Raw genomic sequence first — 20,819 nt, forward strand, 5'->3', positions numbered from 1 at the left:
CTTTGCTCCTTTCTAAGAATTTGCCCAGATACAACTTTGGGATTGTCCATATTCCTGTCCATGTGATTTTGCTGGAGACAGCTTGACCCTGCTACGTGCTACTGCCTCATTCCTTGTCCAGTCTGTGTCATCCCCAATAATCAGCAATTATTTTTTAGGAATTTCCAAATCCCTAATGGGACACAACTTTGTTTTCCTGGACACAGATAGTGGCAGGCCCACCATTCACACATGCTCTGTGTGGATGCTGGGATGTTCCACAAATGCATGCTGGCAAAATGATCCATTTCTGGCTTCCCAAACCTTCAGAGCTGTCAACCAACAAGGAAAAAGAAGCCAAATTCCACCATGATCTTTTACCATCATAAAGTTAAGCTAATCTCTTTCACTTGCAGGTAAGAAATGCATGTCTTCATTCCTTTTTTTACTGGTTTTTCAAGAAGGAAGTCGGAAGGAATGGAGATGTGTGCACTTTTTAGATCATTCCAGGAAAGCAAACCAGCAGATATTTCCTCTTGGCTCAGTCTGGTCCCATTTTTTTGGCCACGCCCATCTTAGACCCGACTAATTTCTGCCCCAGTGCAGGTGTATAAAGGACTGACTTATTTCCCAGCCCCGCCAGTGCTGCAGAGATGGCAGGTAAGATCAATGCATTTTCATTTTATAGCTGTATTTGATATTTCTGGTGTGGATATTGGTGCATTCCATGGGTGAACCCAAGGAGATGGGAGGCATAGTGCAGTGTTGGGAGCTGGTGGTACTTCATTCCTCCTTCTCCCCTGATATGTATTTAATTTATTGTGAAAAGTGAGCAAAGACACTCTGATTTATGCCTCATGCAGAAATATCCTGCAATATAAGGTTGCAAGGAATAAGCAGCTTTCAATCCCCAAGAAGACGGTCCAGGAATTTTCATGGAATTTAAAGTTAAGATAACCTCTCCCACTGTGAGAAATCTGTTAGTTCTTCCAAATTTTGTCTCTGTCTGGTTCTAAATAGCTAAAATGTTGGCTAAATTACTTAAAATAGATCTAGCTGCAACCTTTGGGTGAAAAATCTCCATTCAGGGAAGGTACTGTGCCACAGGGGGAGACACTGGTGGAACAGATCATGCACATTTCTGCTGTTAATGTGAAGCAGGAATAGAGGCAAATTTCAGGGAGCAGCAGGAGGACTGGCAGGGGTGGTTGAAAGACTGATGATAGATGTGGCAGCTTGTTTTGTTCAACATCAGGACAGAGGGGGCAGAGAGGGATGTGTGGGGTCAGGCTCCTTTCCACCAGCTGCTTGTGGACATTGCCAAAGACAGGACACCAGGACACCGCCCTCTTCCAACTCACTTTCCCAATATTCTCCATCACTGAGGCTGGACTGTACCTGTCTGCCTGTTCCTTGGCAGCTACTCAGCCCGGTTTGCTGAGGGTCCCACCACTCAGAGATGTCCTGGTGTCCTGCCAACACCTACAGCTACAGCCACAGCCCGAGTCCCACCGACAGATTCCTGAATCCTGAAAGAGATATTGAAACCAAACATGTCAATCTGTTCTGACCCCTCAGTGAAGCCCTGTCCATTGAGGATTTTATGTTGCATTTCTCTCTAGGCACAAACCCAAGGATGACTCTCCTGGGATCCATCATCACCCTCTGTGCAGTTGGAGCAATGGGCTTCTCAGGGAATGGTAGGTTCCTGTTTGTCCTTTGGCTGCTGCTCTACTGGAAAGGATGTGAATCAAAACTCAGTCTGAGCTCCCAGTTAGACACTGCTTCAATAAAGAACTGAAATGTCCTGTAGATTGATCCTCTAACAATGAAGTTGATACCTGAGAGGTTTGCCTAAGGAAACTCCCTATTTAACCAGCAGCCAACCCTTCCATGCATAAATCAACCTTTTATGACAGGGAACCTGGGGCACAGATTGTGTCTTTGGCTTCTTCTGTGCACTTTCCCTGGGGAAATGTCTGGAGCCTCGGGAGTGGCTGAGGGAGCTGGAAAGGGGCTCAGGCCCCTATTGGAGCAAAGGAGGCTCAGGGGGGACCTTGTGGCTCTGCACAAGTCCCTGACAGGAGGGGGCAGCTGGAGGGGTTGGGCTCTGCTGCCAGGGAACAGGGCCAGGAGGAGAGGAAATGGCCTCAAATTGTGCCAGAGGTTTAGATTGGATATTGGGGGAAATTTCTCCATGGGAAATATTAGGAAGCCTTGAAACAGGCTTCCCAGGGCAGTGGTGGAGTCACCATCCCTGGAAATGTTCAAAAAACCTGTGTATGTAGCTGCTGGGGACATGGTTTAGTGGAGAACAAAGCTCCTGGTGTATGTTATAATTGAGTATCCTCAATTTCTGCTTTTTCTTCTTTCATTCTTTTGAGCAGAAGTCTCAGAGGTGCTTTCAGATTCGTCTCTCCTGAGCATCATTACTGAGGCCAGGCAGTTGGTAGACACAGCATATTTACAGGCCCGGAAAAGGTGAGTTCTTCCTGCATGATGGCCCCAATATTTTAAGGCAATAAGATTAAATATATGTGTGTTTTCTCTCTTTTCCAATGCATATTTATAATGGAGAAGCCTTAGTGCCAGGGCTCTCCTTGTCATAGCTAGAGGGATCCTTTTGCCCAGTTTGGCTGGATTCTGGTCCCAGAGCCACCAATCATGACCCCCAGTACTGCTTCCTCACCTACCGTGCCACGGGCACCTCTCGCTGGTCCATAGTGGTTCAGACATGCTGAACACGTGTGAGTCCTCTCCTGGCAGCCAGAGTTCTGCCCCTCTCTGGAAGGACTGGAACTGTGCAGATGGACACCCTGTCCCAGATAAGTGTCAGTGGAAGTCAAACCCCAGCTATCCTCTGTGATTGTCCCAAAAGGCTGGTTCCAGGCAGTGGGAGGATTTGGGAAGGAGTCGCTCTCCACCCATCCTGCAGAAGTAGCAAGACACAGCCATGGGACCAGAAAGAGATGGAACAGGAGCAAGGTTTGTCCCTCTGTTCACAGAATACACCTTGCAACATAATACAGGTAAAATCCTATCCAGTCACAGTTCATTGATCTGGATTTCCTCATGATAGAACAAAATTTATTGTGACAAGGAAGTGTGACTGCAAAGTTGAAGTAGGGGATTACAATGATTTGTTTGCCAAAACCATCTGAGCTGATGTGCTGATGTGCAGACAGCTCGTCCTACTGGGCAGGGCTGCCTGCCACCCTGCAGGGTTGTCACAGCTAATTACACCCAGTCCAGCATGACAGAGGAGCTCTGAATTCAGAGAAGGTGCTTCATGGAACTCTTCTATGTTCAGCTTAAAGAGAAAACTGGAGGAAAAGATTGTCAACCCAATGGATTTCCTGAAGCACCTAAAGGACCCAATAGGAAAAACCAGATCTGCAGTCCGTGCTGCTGATTACTTGGAAACTACTTTGAAACTCCTCAAAATGAAGCTGCATCTCTCTGGGGAACAGAGCTTCAATGTCACAGGTAATGTGATTTAGACCAAAATGTCTTACAAAGAGCTAAGAGCAGGAAATGTGCCACAGCAGGTGGCAGAGAGCAGCTCTGCCAAGACCCAAAAAACCGGGGATAAAACTGTTCCCCAACAGGGGAATAGATTTTAAGGATGCTCAGAGACAGACCAGACCCCCCAGGTGTTTTATTCATCATCTTTGAGAGTCCATCTCTCCTATCCTTGTGAAAACAGCCTAACAATACCTGTGACAAACCTGGGACAAAACCCACTGGAGGCTCTAACCACTGAAAACCGTCCATCTTCCGCTTCTGCTCCTCACACCTCGGCTGTACTGCTCTGCAACTCATCGTTTTGTTCCCAGCTGGGGTAACACCTTCCTGGTGATGATGCTCCCCACATTCCCCTGGAATGTTGCTGCATGCCCACCCAGTTTCCCTAGCCCAGAGGGGACGGCTGAATCACAAAAGGGTTTAGGCACCAAATTAACAATTCCAATCCAGATGTGTTAAATCCACAGCTCCGATTCAGCTGGCTCAAATGTTGACCTAGAACACTTAGAAGCTGAAACAACAAAAGAAGAGTAGGATCAGATGTTACTTTTCAGGGTTTCTCTTGCAGACCTGCTAAGCAGGAGACAGAAGGAGATGATTTCCAAGGGCACTGGCTGTGACTACCAGACTCGTTCCATTAAATGCCCGGAGAGGGACTTTTACCGGACCATTACTGGGGAGTGCAACAACAGGTAGGATTTATGTGTGGACAGGGAGAGTCTCAAATCCGTATTCTGACTCAGGGTAGATGATTTGTGAGAGTGCCTTTTGACTGAGCAAGAAGAGTGAAATGCTCAGTTTAATGAGCCTGTAACAGAGGATTCATTTCTACCTTTGCCTGGCAGGAAAAAGATGTAATTTCTTGAAAATCTCAGATTTGCCCCCACTGTCCTTTATGTGATGCTTTGGATGAAAGAAAGGACTTCTCGGGGTGGGGGCAGGTAAGAAGCTGAGGAAATTTTGAGGCTAAGGCTCAACCTCTCATTTTGCTGGAGGCTACAGGAAATCACCCCTGCACTCTTCCATAGGGATAATACTCATTTCCCCAGCTGAGTCAGATGATAATATTCAGCTATTGATGTATCTGTGTGATGAGTAAGGATGGGAATTAAATAAGACTTTAATTCTTGGCTCTTCCAACTTTGTGTATTGTACATCTTTCATCTGAGAAAATTAGTTCTTCAGCTTTTTGCACATAGTTTCCCTCCAGGTTCAAAGCTGGGATCAAACTTTTTTTTTTTGACCAGAAAATGACCAAATTCCTACTCTGACAATGGCAGTCAAGGCTCCCTGTCCTGCCGTGCCAGCACCAGCCCCCAAATCTGAGAGGGATTTGCATCCAATGTGCATCTGGCATGAAACAGATGTACCAGATGTGATGACACAGCACAGCTCTGCATCAGTGTGCGGGGAGCTCACGCTCACTGGGGTTTTCCAGTCTGTTCCCATGGAGTCCAGGGCCTCCAGCCCCACAAGGACAGCAGTGTCTGTCTGCCCAGGGGGGGTGTGGCGTCTCTCTCATTGGGGATATTCCAGAACTATCTGGACACAATCCTCTGCCTCATGGTCTGAGATGACCCTGCCTGAGCAGGGACATGGGACCACGTGACCCCAGTGGGGTCTCTTCCAGCCTGACCCATTCTGGGATTCTGTGTTCATGCTGATTTGAGGCTCAAGGTAGGGTTGTCCTTGGCCTTGTTGGGCTGTGGGAGAGATGAGGGGCCACTGGGCTTGAGGGATCCCTGTGGTGTCAATATTTTCCCAAGGATCTTGCTCAGTTTGAGGCACACACCAGGAAGAATATTTTGCCTGCAAGGACAGTAATAAAAATCAGAACAAGAACCTGGTGGTTCTGAGTCCTTAATACTTGATGGAATTGCTTCGGCTCTGGCAGGGTCATTTTCCTAGGACACGCTCTTATTTCACGGCACACTGCTGTAAACACTGGGTACTCCTCTCCTTTTCCAGTGCAGAATCACAGAATCATTTCTGTTGGAAAAGACCTCCAAGACCATCAAGTCCAACCTTTGACTCATCCCCACCTTGTCAACCAGACCAGAACCCTGAGTGCCACATCCAGTCATATAGACAGGCATTGCCTGGGTTTTGTGTCTGCAGGGCCACAGATCATTGGCTCAATCAGAATTATTGGTCTTCTGAACACAAAATGCTGACTTTAGTGATTCTGACTTTTCAGAGCAGTGTAAGGCAACACAACAATGGCCACAACTGCAGGTTGAGAGGGTCTGTGTAAAAACTTCCCCAAGGGGCAGCCTTGGCACAGATCCCCACAGAGGTGGAGAATCTTTATCCTTGGAAGCTTCCAGCCCCCAGCTGGACAAGACATGGCCACCCTGACCATGATGATGGCCCTGCTGTGAGTCTGATTTTGAGAGGCCAATGAAGACAGAGATGGTACAGAGATTTAAATGCCAAATAAAATTAATGTAGGTTTAAATGACAAATAAAATTGATAGAGTGACACAAGGCACCTTTTAAAAAAAAGTTGTTTTTTCTCCACATCAATAGCCTTGGTATAATTTGCTTCTTGGTGTTTTCCCAATCTCACCCCTGTTACCAGAGTGCTCATATGTGGAATAAAGGACTGTGAAATGTTGGTCTGTGCAAGGCTGCTGATGTTTGAAAAAATAACAGAAGTTGTTTTTCTGCTGATGCTGCAGAAATCACTCCCACCTGGGGTCCTCTAACCGCGCCTTCGCACGCTGGCTCCCGGCCCTGTACGAAGATGGAGTGTCTGTTCCCAGAGGAGCAAGTGAAGGAAAGCACTACAACGGATTCCCACTCCCACTGGTGAGAATTGTTATCCTGATCCAGCCATGAGCATGGGCACTGCCCTCCCTGCACCTGTCAGGAGGGAAGCAGTGACAACATCTAAATTGCTTGATCTTTGATCTCAGGAGCTGAATTGAGGCTGCTTTTCCGCAGCTGAGTTATGGCTCAGGTTAATATTTTTTGTTGGAGACAGACATGAGCAAAAAGGTTGTGGATGCTTCCCTAAGCAGTTTCTAAAGTGTGCGTCCCAAGGATTGCTGCAGTCAGTGTGCTCAAGGACACCAGGAGGTTTGTACAAACCACAAGGCTTGGGAGCTCCTCAGCCACGTTCTTGACTTTCTGGATGCGCACGAACAAGTTTCAGCTGGAATGGGCTTTCCATGAAGCCAGGTTTGGCTGAAGGGCTGTGGAGTCTACTTTTACTCCTGATTGGATAGAGCTGGGGAATGACATGGAACTGTTTAATGTCATAATTAATTCTTAGTAGCTTATCTAAGATCATCTTGTGCATGATCTACAACCACCTGAAAGGACTAGGTTGGCCTCTTCTCCAAGGGAACAAGTGACAGGACAAGAGGAAATAGCTTCAAATTGTACTAGGGGAGGTTCAGGATATTAGGAAAAATGTCTTCCCTGAAATAGGGGTTAAGCATTGGAGCAGGATCTTCAGGGCAGTGGAGGAGTCAATCCCTGGAGGTGTCCAAAAATCAGGTAGATGTGGTACTTCTCGAGATGGTTTAGTGGGAATGAGGATACTCGGTTGAAAGCTGATGATCTTGGAGGTCTTTTCCGACTTTCGTGATTCTGTGATTCCAAGATCTCACAGGGGGAGTTTGAGTGAGATGCAAATCCACCATGGCAGAGACAGTCACATACATTTTCATTTCGGTTTTCTGCAGGTTCGAAAAGTATCCAACGAAATTGCTCACACGGCCAACGAGAACGTCACCGCAGACCGGCAGCTCTCGCTGGTCTTCATGCACTGGGGCCAGTGGGTCAACCACGACATAGACCTGGCCCCTGCCAGCGGGGAAGGAGCCAGCCTGGAGCTCCAGTGCCACACCAGCTGTGCCTTCAAGCCCCCCTGCTTCCCCATTAAGGTACCCTGACTCTCACCCATCCCACACTCTCACAGCAGCAAAAATAAAACCGCGGGACTTTCTGAGGCATCACTTCACTCCTTTGCTTTAGTTCCCCCCCGACGATCCCCGGATGCTGAGCTCCGACACCTGCATGCCGTTCGTCCAGTCCGCCTCCGTGTGCAATCCCGGCACGTTCAGCCGGGAGCAGCTCAACGCCGTCACGTCGTTCATCGACGCCAGCACGGTGTACGGCAGCGACGACTCCCTGGCCAGGAGCCTGAGAAATCTCACCAACCAGCTGGGCCTGATGGCCTTGAACCAGGATTTCATGGATGAGGGGCTGGAACTGCTGCCCTTCGAGAACACAACGCACAGTGTTTGTGTTCTCACCAACAAGAGCGCCAACATCCCCTGTTTTAAAGCAGGTAAGGTGCAGCTGGGGGGTTGTTTTCAGTGGGGCATAAAATCAAAAAGGGTCAAATATCTCCATATAGGATCCTTGTGGGTCCCTTCCAACAGAGAATATTCTGTGATTCCGTGATATTTGAATGAGGCTCTTCAAGACATGACTACATAAGGTGAAAGACAATGGATCCTCCCCACAGTTAGGAAAAAAAAAAAAATCAAGCAATAATTGATTAATTAACATAAAAATTATTTTAATTTCCCAGAAGAATTACAGCAAATTGTTCTTCCTTTATAAAGTCTTCTCAAAAGCAGGAGAAATTTTCAATAGAATAACCAACAGTGCTTAAAACTTCTCAGGGACTTTTTTACTCCTACCTAGAATTCACCATTCATGAACTGAATGCCAGTTGTCAGCTTGTCAGCACTGACAGGCTGAGAAAGTTGGGGCTGTGCAGCCTGGAGAAGAGGAGGTTGTGTGGAGACCTCACAGCACCTTCCAGGATCTGAAGGGACTACAGGGAATCTGGAGAGGGACTGGATCAGTGACTGTAGTGGGAGGACAAGGGGGAAAGGCTTCACACTGAAAGAGAGTAGATTAAATTAGATATACGGAAGAAATTGCTCCCTGTGAGAATGGGGAGGCCCTGGCACAAGGTGCCCAGAGAAGCTGTGGCTGCCCCAGCCCTGGGAGTGTCCAGTGCCAGGCTGGATGGGGTTTGGAGCAGCCTGGGATGGTGGAAGGTTGAAATGGGATGGGCTTTAAAGTCCCTTTCATTCTGTGATTCTATGATTCAGTTTTCAACCCAATCAATACTAACAATTAAACACTCTTAAGTAATCTAGTTGATTGATTAACTAACCCACCCTACATCAGCAGAAAAGTCTAGAAGTTTGTCTGAAATTTAAACAAACCGAGGACAAACACAGAACTTACTTAAATTTGAAGTGATCCATCATAGGCATAATGTTAAAAAAAACCATTATAAATGTGAAGCTTGCAAAATCAATCATAGGAATACAGAGTGTTCCCATTTCCTCATTCTCTGCATGCTGAGAATGAGGAAATGGGAAACCTTGCTGAGTGAGGAAATGCTCAGTGCTTCTTCCATCATCTTACAGAGGAGTGAGATCTCTCCCTGGGTCCCCTCCAGCCTTCATAGAATCACAGAATGGTTTGGGTCGGAAGGGAGCTTAAAGCCCATCCTATTCCACCCTGTGTCATGGGCAGAGACACCTTCCACTATCCCAGGGTGCTCCAAGCCCTGTCCAGCCTGGCCCTGGACACTTGTAGGGGTGGGGCAGCCATAGCATTATCACCAGGAACATCACCACTTGTTACTTGTCTGTCCTAACACAAAAACCTGCTTCTGAAATTGAAAGCAATGTACAAAATCCCCAAAATATTTTCATTTTAGGTGACAAACGCGTGACAGAAAACCTGGGACTGTCTGCAATGCACACTCTCTTTGTCCGAGAGCACAATCGCTTGGCTATGGAGCTGAGGAATTTAAATCCCCACTGGGATGGGGAAAAGCTTTACCAGGAGAGTCGAAAGATTGTGATTGCCATAAACCAGGTACTGATCACTGTTTGCTGTTTATCATCCACACACTTAGGAGTGGTTTTTCCTCCAGGCAAAAGGAGGAAAACCATGCTTTGTAAAATCAGTGCAGTTATTTGTGGGAGATGGAAATTGTGAATGAGGATAGTCCATCTGAGACAGCATGGATATCCAGAGCTTTTTTATGCATCATATTACTGATTTATCAATTATTTATTATATTTAATGTATAAATTATTTATTAGATAAAATAATTTCACATTTAAAAATGATTTAAATCCATTATGCCTAACTTTTTCCATTGCTACAGCTCTTTTTTCTAAAGATCTTAATGAGTTCTGCTGCAGAGTTCGTTCTCTGCACTTGGCTTTGATGGCATGTCTGCTGCAGCTGCTGATAACGTGCTGTGCTCTTGTGCTTTTTCAGATCATAACCTACAGAGATTACCTCCCACTCCTGCTGGCCGAGGAGACCAGCAAGTGGATCCCTTCGTACAGTGGTTACAATGAGAAGGTGGATCCGAGGGCCTCAAATGTTTTCTCCCTGGCTTTTCGATTCGGCCATACGTCGGTGCAGCCTTTTGTGTCCCGTTTGAACGAGAGCTTCCAGCCTTTGGGTTCCTTCTCCCATGTCCCTCTGCATTTGACCTTTTGTGCTCCGTGGAGAATTATAATGGAAGGTAAGAACATGGAGCAGTGGTCCTGGTCTGGTCCTGAGGTGGAGGTCAGCTGGTCAGGCACATGGAATTACAGAATCCCAGAATCATTTAGGTTGGAAAAGATCCCCAAGACCATCAAGTCCAACCTGTGACTGATCCCCACCTTGTCACCCAGCCCAGAGCACTGAGCACCATGTCCAGTCATTCCTTGGACACCTCCCAGCTCAGCAAGGCCTGACAATGGGAGTGCTCCACATCCACTCAGATGGTGCAGCTCCTCCTGCTGCTCCAGGAGGCAGGAGACTCCCTGTGCCCAACGCCAGTCCACCAAAGTCTGTGTCAATCAAAGCTCTTATATCCCCCTGCAATCAGGAGACATGGACAGAGGGTGATGCATCCAGTTTAATTGAGCTAAAGCAGCATTGTTCCTTCCTAGAGGTGCCCATCCCTCTTCCTGGCTCTAACTGGAGTTATGGGGTCCTGCTATTGCACAGCTGAGATCTCCAGACATGAGTCTTTCCAAGGAAGACAAATGTCTCTTCCAAAATAGGTTATTTAGCTAATTATGAGAAATATAATTACACGTGTGCAGCCAATTTTCCTGTGTTTTGCTCATACCGTCTCCTTAATTGCTATGAAAAAGACACGGACAATCACACATGAATTAATTCTATCATTACGTTTAATGTTTTTTAAAGATCTGTCATCTAATAGTGAATTATAAACTAAATCCATTGCAAATCCTAAAACCTTGGACAGAGCCCCCAGGCACCAGGACATGCTGCAGCCTGGCAGGCTGAGGAGCAGACTTGGAAAGGGACTGGTGGGCAGCAAGTGGTTTTAGGGCTGTGGAAGGAAAAGCTGAGGGATGGGGAGGGATAAGGAACTCAGTTACTATGAGAGGCTTTGTTTACTGGCATCTGCAGACATGTACAGATTCATACAGGTACCACTGTGAGGGTGGGCAGGCCCTGGCACAGGGTGCCCAGAGCAGCTGGGGCTGCCCCTGGATCCCTTGGAAGTGTCCAAGGCCAGGCTGGACAGGGCTTGGAGCAGCCTGGGACAGTGGGAGGTGTCCCTGCCCATGGCAGGGGGTGGAACAGGATGAGCTTTAAAGTCCCTTCCAACCCAAACCATTCCACGGTTCTGTGATTCTGTGATTCTATATACACATGGTGAAATGAAAATATGGAGATGAAAACCCCACCCAGCCCATAACAGACTGTTTCAGCTGCATGAAAGGGACCACCAAAGCTGCAGATTGGCACAAAAAATACTTCCTTGATTTGCAATGGCTGCAGGAGGCATCGACCCCCTGATCCGGGGCATGCTTGTGGATCATGCAAAACTCATGAAACAGAACCAGCTGCTCGTTGAGGAGCTCCAGAACCACCTCTTTGAACAGACAGAGGTGATGGGTCTGGATCTAGGAGCCATGAACATGCAACGGGGAAGAGACCATGGCCTTCCAGGTAAGGAGACACAAGTCCACACCTCCTATGAATAAGACTTTTTTCCTTCTGCTGCTTATGAATGAACTGAGCTTTTTCTATACTAATGGGAAGAAACCTTGATTTGAGGGTGAAGGATGGACAGACAGTCAAGCTCAGGGGAAAAAAAGGTCTCTGTATTATAAAAGTCTTTTTCTGAGACATTTAAAACAAGGGCAAAAGGCTTAGAAATCAAAGATGATATTTGGGATAATGTAAGAAAGCAGGTGAGAGACAGTGGTGTATTGCAAAGAGAGAGCATGTGTGGTTCAGAAGGTACAGGCACAAGTGACCAAATTCAGCTTTCACATGGGCTTGGGCAGGTCCCCTGGGCTTTGTTCTTTGCTCATCAATCTTGTCTCGTGTCCCAGACAAGCCAGAGTTCTGAGCAGAAGTGCCTTGCACCCACAGGTGGGACTGCCCCCCCCAGGTGCTAGAGAAGAACAGGTGCTCTTGGGTTAAACACAGCTAGATTTCCTCTTTTCTAAGAATTTTATCTGAGAAATTTGGCCTTCCAAGGCTGCAAGGACTGATGCATTCACCCTCAGCAGTAGAAAGATGTAACCACCAGGATGAGCTGCAGTCATAAAGACAACCCAAACTGTTAGTTTAGTGTACATACAAGAAGGACCTTTGAAAATGTGATGATTGTTGGGACTGCCTGGACAACAGTGCCTTCCAGATCCTTTAATGCCATGAGAAGAAGCAGGGAATGCCTATGGGCCAAGAAAGGTGTTGTAGAGACGTGGTGGTGGGTCCTGGTCATCTGCTGCTCCTGCTCTTGCAGGTTACAATGCCTGGAGGGGCTTCTGTGGGCTCTCCCAACCCCAAACTGTGGAAGAATTGTCTGAGGTGCTCGGCAATCCCAAACTGGCCAAGAAGTTCATGAATGTGTATGGGACACCGTACAATATCGACCTCTGGATTGGGGCAGTTGCAGAGCCCGTGGTTCCCCAGGGCAGAGTTGGGCCCCTCCTGTCCTGCATTATTGGCACCCAGTTCAGGAACCTGCGTGATGGGGACAGGTGAGAGATACGTTCCCTGTGGCATTTTTTAGGGGGGAAATGCTGACCTTTCCTGTGACATATTAATCCAACCCATCTACAGCACTCCAGTGAGTGCTCCCAGCAAGGCTCACCCCTTGATTTTAGCCCAGTTACCAAAGGACTCTTTTTTGCAGCCTGCTTCTCCAGATTCACATGGCTGAGGAGCACCAGCTCCAGACCATGGGGGTCTCTGCTGTGGTCTCTGCCTGAGGTGGCTTTTGCTCTCAGGGCATAAAGGGGAGGATAAATGACTGCATCCCAGCAGGCTGCTGATGCTGTGTGGAAGAGGCAGGCTCTCTGCACTGGCAGAATCCAGGTCTGGCCACACTGGAGACACCTCTTTCTAAAAGGGTGTTCCTGGAGAATCAAGGTGGATCTAAGCACCGTTCAGACTCACCTTGGTCAGGTTCCCATCTCAGCAAGTAACCAAAGATTATAAACTGCTTCTGAAAATATCATTGCAGATTCTGGTGGGAGAACCCCGGAGTTTTCACTCCACAACAGTTGCAAGCTTTGAGAAAAATTTCAGTGTCGAGGGTGATCTGTGACAATACTCACATCAAAAAGATACCCAGGGATGTGTTCAAGATCAACACTTATCCTGAGGACTTCACTGATTGCCAAGAGATCGACGTGCTTGACCTCTCACCCTGGAAAGATGAGCCAGAGAGTGCCACAAAAGGTACCAGTGGTCTGAGATCGGTCAAAAATAATAAATGCACTATGAGGTTGCTTCCATGCCTAAAAAATGAAAGAATTAAGGTTTCCACAGTGACTCTGCCCCCAAAAGACAATGACTGTCCATTTAGCCACACTCAGACAGCACTGGTGGCAGACAATCCATCACTTTCATCATCCCTTATTCCCTGCCCCTTCCTTTCAAGAGGATGGGAAATCCCTCAAAATCCAGTCTGTTCTGGACTTTGTGAATGTTTCCTGTGATGACCTTATTCCAGGACAACCACAGTCTTTCCTGACAGGAAAGGTGTTGATGAAAAAATCAACTAGAATTAGCCAACCTGCTCCAAGGTCTTACTCTGCTGCTCCAAGTTCCTGCTTTCCCCTCATCTTCCCCAAAGCTTTAAATCAGTTTAAGGTGTATCTGGAGTAGTTTTGATACTGTATGGCCTCACACACCAGTAGCTGAACACACATGGTCAAAGGTTGTGATGTGCCACAGTAAAACAGTGTCTTTTTCTGTGAGATGTGGACATTCAGTGTCCTACTGAAACACTTTTGATGAGGGCTCTCCCAGCTGAAATGATGTGGGAGAACGGATACTTGAAGAATGGACTGGCTTGGATTCTTTTTCTTTCTGACAACCCATTTACAGATGATCACAAAACCTGGGGATCACCTACACTGTCCTTCTGCAAGGCACAGATCACAAAGCATCTCCATGCAGTTCCTGTATTGAGTTTGAGTAACCATTTGAGGGAAACACTGTTGTTTAAGACAGATACTTGCACTTAAAGGCTAAATTATGGTGGCTTCACCCCATTCTTTAGCTGAGTCCAGCTAAACAACAGAGTTTTTTTCATTTATTTTTTTATCGTAGTCTTACGGTTACTAAAATGTGCTGAGCTGCTTCCTGTGGCTCCTTTCTCACCAGGCTTGGAGGAAGCCAACGTGTTTGTGTAACCCAGAGAGAGTGAAATTCCAGGGCTAAAAGCAGTTGCTAGAAGTTTAACCTTTTCCAATGGAAAGAAATTGCCCCCAAACCACTCATTCTAAGGCTGGAAGCACCACCGTGTCTCAGAGGTGCAAGAATACAGGGACGACAAAAAGGTGGAGGAAAATGGTGTGTCCAGGGAAGACTTTCTGCCTCTCAGCAGCTTTTTCTGCTTCATTGACAGTGTCTAATCCTGCTCATCAGACCAGCGTTGGAAACCCCTAATGGTGGCACCGAACTGCTCCTGGGAAATTCCTGCCTGGACATCAGGCTCCGCTGGCTGCTGTTGACTGAACATCAGCACATGGTTTCCCAGAGGGGAGCTCAAGACTATGTCATCTGTTTTATTTCCTGTAATGTGATTTTTTAATATAATTTCTTTCTAAAAACTTCCAGTAATGTAAGTCTTCAGATGGAAGCACAATGATATTTTATTTTCTGTTGCCCTAAAAAATTGATCAGAGGCGTTACGACTCTCTAAATTGTAATTATGACAAGTTTTTTTACTTCCCATACTGAATGGGTGTCAAACCTGCAGGCTAGCATGCTTGCATTGCAGAATCAAATTCCTTATCCTTTGTACCTGCTCAGAAATCAGCACATGCATGTAATCTTCATCAAAACTTTCCCAGTCTCCGGGTTTTGCACAAGAGAAGAAGCTGTTTTGGCTGCTTCTAATCAGCAGTGAGATTTTCAGCCATTGAAGACACTGCAGCAGGGCAGCTGTGCCTTGAAGCCTTGAGACAAGTTTTACTGAAATCCTACAGTGAACCTGTGTGGTTTGGGTGTTCTGGGCAGTAATAAAACACATCCTGGGCACTCACCTACAGCTGGCATCCATGACAGGTTGGGGGCAGAGGGGTTGGAAATCATTCCATCAGAAAAGAGCCTGGGGGTGCTGGTTGACAGTGGCTGAACAAGAGCCCAAGGAAGCCCGGGTGGGCAAGAGGCCAATGGCACCCGGGCTGTGCCAACCACAGTGACCAGCAGGACAAGGGCAGTGACTGTCCCCCTGAGCTGGCACTGCTGAGACCCCACCTCAAATCCTGTGTTGTTTTGCACCTCTCACTCCAAGGAAGACAATGAGAGGCTGGAGCGTGTCCAGGGCAGGGAACGGAGCTGGGAAGGGGCTGGAGCCCCAGGAGCGGCTGAGGGAGCTGGGAAAGGGGCTCAGGCTGGAGCAAAGGAGGCTCAGGGGGGACCTTGTGGCTCTGCACAAGTCCCTGACAGGAGAGGGCAGCTGGGGGGGTCGGGCTCTGCTCCCAGGGAACAGGGACAGGAGGAGAGGGAACAGACCCCAGGAGGAATTTCTCCATGGAAAGGGTGGGCAGGCCTTGGAAGGAGGTGTTGGAGTGCCAGTGGTCCGAACTTCCAGCTCCCCAGCTTGGAGTGCCCATCCCTGGAGGTGCCCAAGGAAGGCCTGGAGGTGGCACTGAGTGCTCTGAGCTGGGGACAAGGTGGGGATTGGGCACAGGTTGGACTCGGTGATCTCAGAGGGCTTTTCCAACCTAAATGATTCTGTGAATCTGTGTGTGATTCTGTGTAAGTCAGACCAGTGTCCAAAACATTCTTTGTCTCTGGTTCATAGCTAAACATATCAGCACGAAAAAGCAAATCACATCGTGGCTGGTGGGCATCCTCTGACAGAGAAGGCAGGGCAGAACCAGGCTGGACTCAGAAATCAGGAGGTGCAGCTCCCAGAGTGTGTTTGAGTTGAAAGATATATAGGTTGTGTTAAAAATAATGAGGTTATCAAAGAATCATCGTAGAATTGCAGAATCAGTAAGGCTGGAAAAAGCACTCCAAGATCATTGAGTCCATTAACCCAGCACTGCCAGGTCCACCACTAAACCATGTCCCTAAGCACCAGATATACACATCTTCTGAACACTTCCAGGGATGGTGAGTCCATCTGGGTGTGGCAAGGATATTAGGCAGCATATTACTGCTGTTTGCCTCTGGTTTCTGAGTCCCCAGACAGACATGTCCCTCTTGCACTTTGAAGATGTGCCCAACTACTGAAAGCAAAATCTTCCTCAGCTTAAAAGGAAGACTAAATATCCCAAAGAAGCCACCAAGCCCTGTAGACACATGTAAGGTCTTTAATTCCCCTCTCCCAAGGCTGCCTTGGTTTCTGTCTCTTGTGGCAGAAGTACTTCCCAAATCCTCCCCATGGAAGAGGAAGAAAACAGCACCTTCTCCTGAGTGTGTTCCACGGGAATGTGGCAGCCCTCAAATCCCAAGGCAGCCATTTCCCAGGCAGGATGGTCACAGGCTTGGGATCCATGCCTCCCCCTTGTTGTTTCTGAACAGGGAAAGGTGATTATGAGCAGGTAGCGATGATCACAGGAAGGGCCCAGCTCTGCCTGGGGTCCAGCTGGAGGGACATTCTCAGGGTTATGATTACACAGAAATGTCCAGCTGTCCACTGTGTGCCTGTCCTCCTGGGTGGCACAGTTCTCTGGGAGGGACATAGCAACATTCCCCTTGGAAGCTTCTCTCCTTTGTGGATGTTTTGCCTGTCTCTGGTATGTCAGCATTGCAATCCACAGTTATCTCTGCTGCCAGACCTCCCTGTGGTTGCCATGGCCCCCCCTCAGCTGTAGCACACACAGCTGGAGCTGGAAGATGGGATTGCTAATGGGAAGCTCCGTTCGTCATTCCTGATATCCCCTGGTAGGCAGAGAGCATGGAGTCACGGACCTGCTCTGTCAGCTTGGGAACATTGTCTGGGCCCAGGCCAAGCGTCTCCACTTCTGGCAGGATCTGGATGATCATCTTTCCTGGAAGAAGGTGAGAGAGGGGGTAAAAAAAATACATGAGTGGTGTAGAAGAGCAGGAGAAGGTACAGCAGGAGGGTTGGTGCCAACCAAGGAAATCCCCTCGTTCCCACACCAGTGTGGGAGCCCAGCCACATCCCAAATGCACACAGCAAAAACCCAGCCCGGGCTTTTCCCATCCACAGAGAGCACAAGAATCATAAATATGGAAACAGGTGAACATCTCCTCCAACACAATATAGTGTTTCATATAGGATGAGTTTTCACAGCAGAAAGATCTCAGGGTCTGTCTAGATCACAGGCAAAGAGAAGATGTTTAATACAACACTTCCAAACTGGCTGTGCTCTGTCTGTGTACACCAGATTTAGCAGGGTCCCTCCTTCCAGAAACACACTTTGGGATGATGGAAATTGTGGCCAGGATTCCCTGGTCACACAGAAGCACCTAAGCAATGGACTGGTGTAAACTGGAAGAACATAGTGGAGAGCTGCCATCATGCTCTTCTGCTCTGGCACCAGGAGTCCCCTGGTTTGGCCAGTGGAGACAAGACAGCGCCTGCACAGACAGGAACCTGGGGATCCGGGGAGTGTCTGTGATGTGTTGTAATGTTCTTGCATGACTTTACACGTGTGCCTGGAATGAGATCCAGCAGTGCCAGCAGCAGAGCCGTGGGAAGAAGGCAAAACAAGCGTAGAGAAAAACTTCACAAAAGGAAAGGGTTTGTTAGGTTGGATAGGGCTTGGAGCAATCTGCTCTTGTGGAAGGTGTCCTTCCCCATGGTAAGGAGTGGAATGAAATGAGCTTCAAGTCCCTTCCAACCCAAATCCTTCTGCGATTCCATGATTCTGTGCTCCCTGCCTTCACATCTTACACCCAAAGCCAGGCTGGTACCTCACTTCACTTGCTCCTACTGGAAGAGCAGAGTGATGACGAGGCTGTGCTGGAAATACAGGTCACTAGGGAGCAGACTTCCAGCAAGCACCAGATGTGTTCCATGAATGACAGTGTCCAACACCAAGCACAGAGCCACAGGCTTTCCAGAGGCTTCTCAGCACACCCAGCGCCACTGTGGACACAGGGAGCTGTCCTGACCCACAGACCTGCTCAGCATGCAGGAATCTTGACCACCATCTTCAGAATCAGCCCTGGCAAAACTTCCAGGTGGGGAAAGTGGGAAAGTACAAAAAAAGCTAACTAGGGTTCTTTCTTCAGCAGTGCAGGTCCCACCTGTTTAACAGCCATTTAGAAAAGGGCTCAGAGATCAGCTGAGCATGGAATTAGCTAACCATGAATTTCCAGGGTGACTGAAGTTGAATATAAGCATATGTACATGCAACTGCAAAAGTCTTTCCTAAAAAACTCAGGGAATTCTTGTAATCTCCATCCTTGGAGTTAATATAACCTCTTCTGGACTGGTCACAAAGCCAACTCGTCTGTCTTTAGAGCTGGCCTTGCTTAAAGCAAAATGTTCAGCTGCTTCAGAGATCCCTCCCCAGGATGTTATTCTCTGATTTCCCAGAGAAGGGAAGGGAAGGGAAGGGAAGGGAAGGGAAGGGCGTCAAACACAGATCTAATGATGTCACAAAAATGGTCAAAAACACACAACGACAGGGAAGGGAAGGGAAGGGAAGGGAAGGGAAGGGAAGGGAAGGGAAGGGAAGGGAAGGGAAGGGAGCAGGCTACTGAAATCCCTGCTCCTGGTCCTATTGACTCTCAGGTGGGGGAACACTTCCAGATCCAAAAGACTTTTGTGTGTGAACAGGGAGAGGATAAACCCAGCAGGTGAAAGATGACTGGAAACTGGCAATTCCATGTTTATAATTTGCACCACTCTCTCTTCCAGGTGTCTCCCTGCAAGAGAATGACTGCAACCAAGCACAACAATGGGAGGAATGAGAAGCAGATCCTCTCCTTAGGGAACACCAGGGCTGGCCTGGGAAAAAAAAAAAAGAAGTCCATTTTAAGGTGGGCAGCAGCTAAGGGAGCGAAGGAACAGGATGGGTTACTTTTCTTTGTTGGAATTTGTACCATTTTTTCCTGCATTTTCCTTCTGAAGCCCAAGACTTGTGTCATTTTTTCCCAGAAAATTTTATCGTTGGCCAGTAGAAATTTTTGTAACCATAAATGTTTCCCAGCTCTCCATGCACCTGCAGATCCAAGGGCAGCATGAGGGGTCAGGGGCAGGACCTACCCCAGGACTCTGCTGCTTCTCCAAGTTCTCTTGGACAGGTATTGGACAAGCAGTGAGAAATCCAAGGGGAGAAGAAAAAGTGATGCCTGAAATGTCCCATTTCTTCCTGAGAAGATAGAAACTGCTGTTTTCTGGGTGCCATCTCCATATTACACGTGGTCCTCTGCCCACCCTTGTCATGGCTCCAAGGACTGAGCTTGCACCACCACCCAGACCATTCTTTGCCCCAGGTCATCCTCACCTGGTGTAAACCTCTTCTCCTTCCGGTTGTAGAAGCTGTTGTAGGAAGACAACACTACAGGAATAATGGGGACCTGGAGGGAAGGCAGTCTACAGTGAATATACACATCTCCTTATCCTTCCCCCAAAATTCAAGTCATGTTTTCAGGTGAATCTTGCACCTTGCTGATAATTATCACTGTCAGTGCCACAGCAGACACTCAGAGGATTATTTGAATATTTAGATCATTTAACTCTATCACTCCATGTCCTCACTACTCGGCTTTGTAATTTCATCTCTGTATTTAGGCCAACAACTGTGGATTGTCAGATTACTGCCTACAGAGGCCAACTCAGCAGAAACTTCCCTGTGCAGGTCCAGAGCTCTTGTCAAGGTCCCCCCACTTTTTTTTTTTCCAAGCTGTAACAAAGGTTTTCCACTTGCCACAGAAACAGCCCCCTCCTGTGCCACCTGCAAACCCCTGAGGGCTCCTGGATGTGTGCTCAATCCATAGGGAAGCCAGGGGCCAGGACCCAGGTTTGCTGGTGGACCACAGTAAGCAAATCACACTCCAAGGGCAGGAGGAAGGTGGGTCTCACCTGGGCTTTCACAGCCAGCTGGAAGGCTCCACGTTTGAAGGGCAACATGGAGCCACCATGGTTGCGAGTTCCTTCAGGGAAGATCAAGACACGTAACTGCAGAAGGGAGAAGACATTAAGGCAGAGGAATCTCCAGGTACAGTTCTAAGCCACTGCACAGGGATGGTGCCCTGGGGCTCATCTCTGTACTCCTCACCTCCATTCATGGACACAGAACACACTGATGCTCTCACTCTGTTCTGCTTAGTGCCCAGCTCAGAGACAAAGATCTCTTCCCACCCACATCCAGATTCCTGTTTTCCAGCAGCTCCTCATTGGACTCCTCCCCACTCACGTTGTCCTTGTGCAGGGAGTGTGCCACCTCTGTCAGGGTGCCAATGGACTCTTCCCTCCTCTTGCGGTCGATGAAGATGACCCCTGAGAGCCAGCAGGCCAGGCCGAATGTGCCCATGTACAGGATCTCCTTCTTGGCAATGGGCACACAGCGCCTCGGCAGTATCTCCATCATCACTGCAAAGGGACAGCAAGGACAGAACAAGTTGTCATCTGCACTCAGAGTCCCTCTAGATTCTGGGTGACAGCCCTCTGCTCTAGGAGATGCCATGCCTGAAGCTTCATAGAATCCCTGGGGAATTTTGGGGGTCTCTAGACCATCCACCCTGGCACTGAAGGAGAGCAGCTATGAGAAGGCTGTGGTCAGCTGGCAGTCTTGTCCCCATTCCCTCGGAGAGGGTGAAGCTGATGTAGCTTGAAAATGCCTCTGACACCCTGGAGAGCAGCCCTGGCCTGGGGCTGGCTGGGGGAGGGCTCTGTA

At 48.1% G+C, this 20,819-nt stretch overlaps 2 protein-coding genes across 3 annotated transcripts in view; one reads left to right on the forward strand and one right to left on the reverse strand.

Annotated features, from left to right (window-relative positions):
- Positions 1–1,660: 1,660 nt before the first annotated feature.
- On the forward strand, positions 1,661–14,183 carry LOC103618347 (myeloperoxidase). The gene is made up of 13 exons (XM_008636732.1): positions 1,661–1,679; positions 2,367–2,460; positions 3,290–3,465; positions 4,073–4,196; positions 6,186–6,315; positions 7,197–7,397; positions 7,489–7,804; positions 9,203–9,363; positions 9,775–10,027; positions 11,308–11,478; positions 12,284–12,521; positions 13,007–13,224; positions 14,155–14,183. Exons 1-13 carry the CDS (start codon positions 1,661–1,663, stop codon positions 14,181–14,183), a joined length of 2,130 nt encoding a protein of 709 aa, XP_008634954.1.
- A 2,113-nt stretch (positions 14,184–16,296) lies between these two features.
- The window catches only part of LOC103618332 (1-acyl-sn-glycerol-3-phosphate acyltransferase alpha), a 6,817-nt gene continuing 2,294 nt past the window's right edge, over positions 16,297–20,819 (reverse strand). Inside the window, exons 3-7 of one of the 2 annotated variants that reach the window (XM_017738148.1) lie at positions 20,340–20,515; positions 20,006–20,101; positions 19,428–19,500; positions 19,187–19,292; positions 16,297–16,997 (exon numbers count right to left, since the gene is read on the reverse strand). In XM_017738148.1, coding sequence (XP_017593637.1) covers positions 16,910–16,997; positions 19,187–19,292; positions 19,428–19,500; positions 20,006–20,101; positions 20,340–20,515 — 539 coding nt within the window. In that variant the 3' untranslated portion in view covers positions 16,297–16,909. The remainder of the gene's footprint in view (positions 16,998–19,186; positions 19,293–19,427; positions 19,501–20,005; positions 20,102–20,339; positions 20,516–20,819) is intronic. The other variant, XM_008636716.2, reaches the window with a different exon arrangement.

Source organism: Corvus brachyrhynchos, unplaced genomic scaffold (assembly GCF_000691975.1).
Source record: "Corvus brachyrhynchos isolate BGI_N302 unplaced genomic scaffold, ASM69197v1 scaffold137, whole genome shotgun sequence".
Taxonomy (NCBI): Eukaryota; Metazoa; Chordata; class Aves; order Passeriformes; family Corvidae; genus Corvus; species Corvus brachyrhynchos.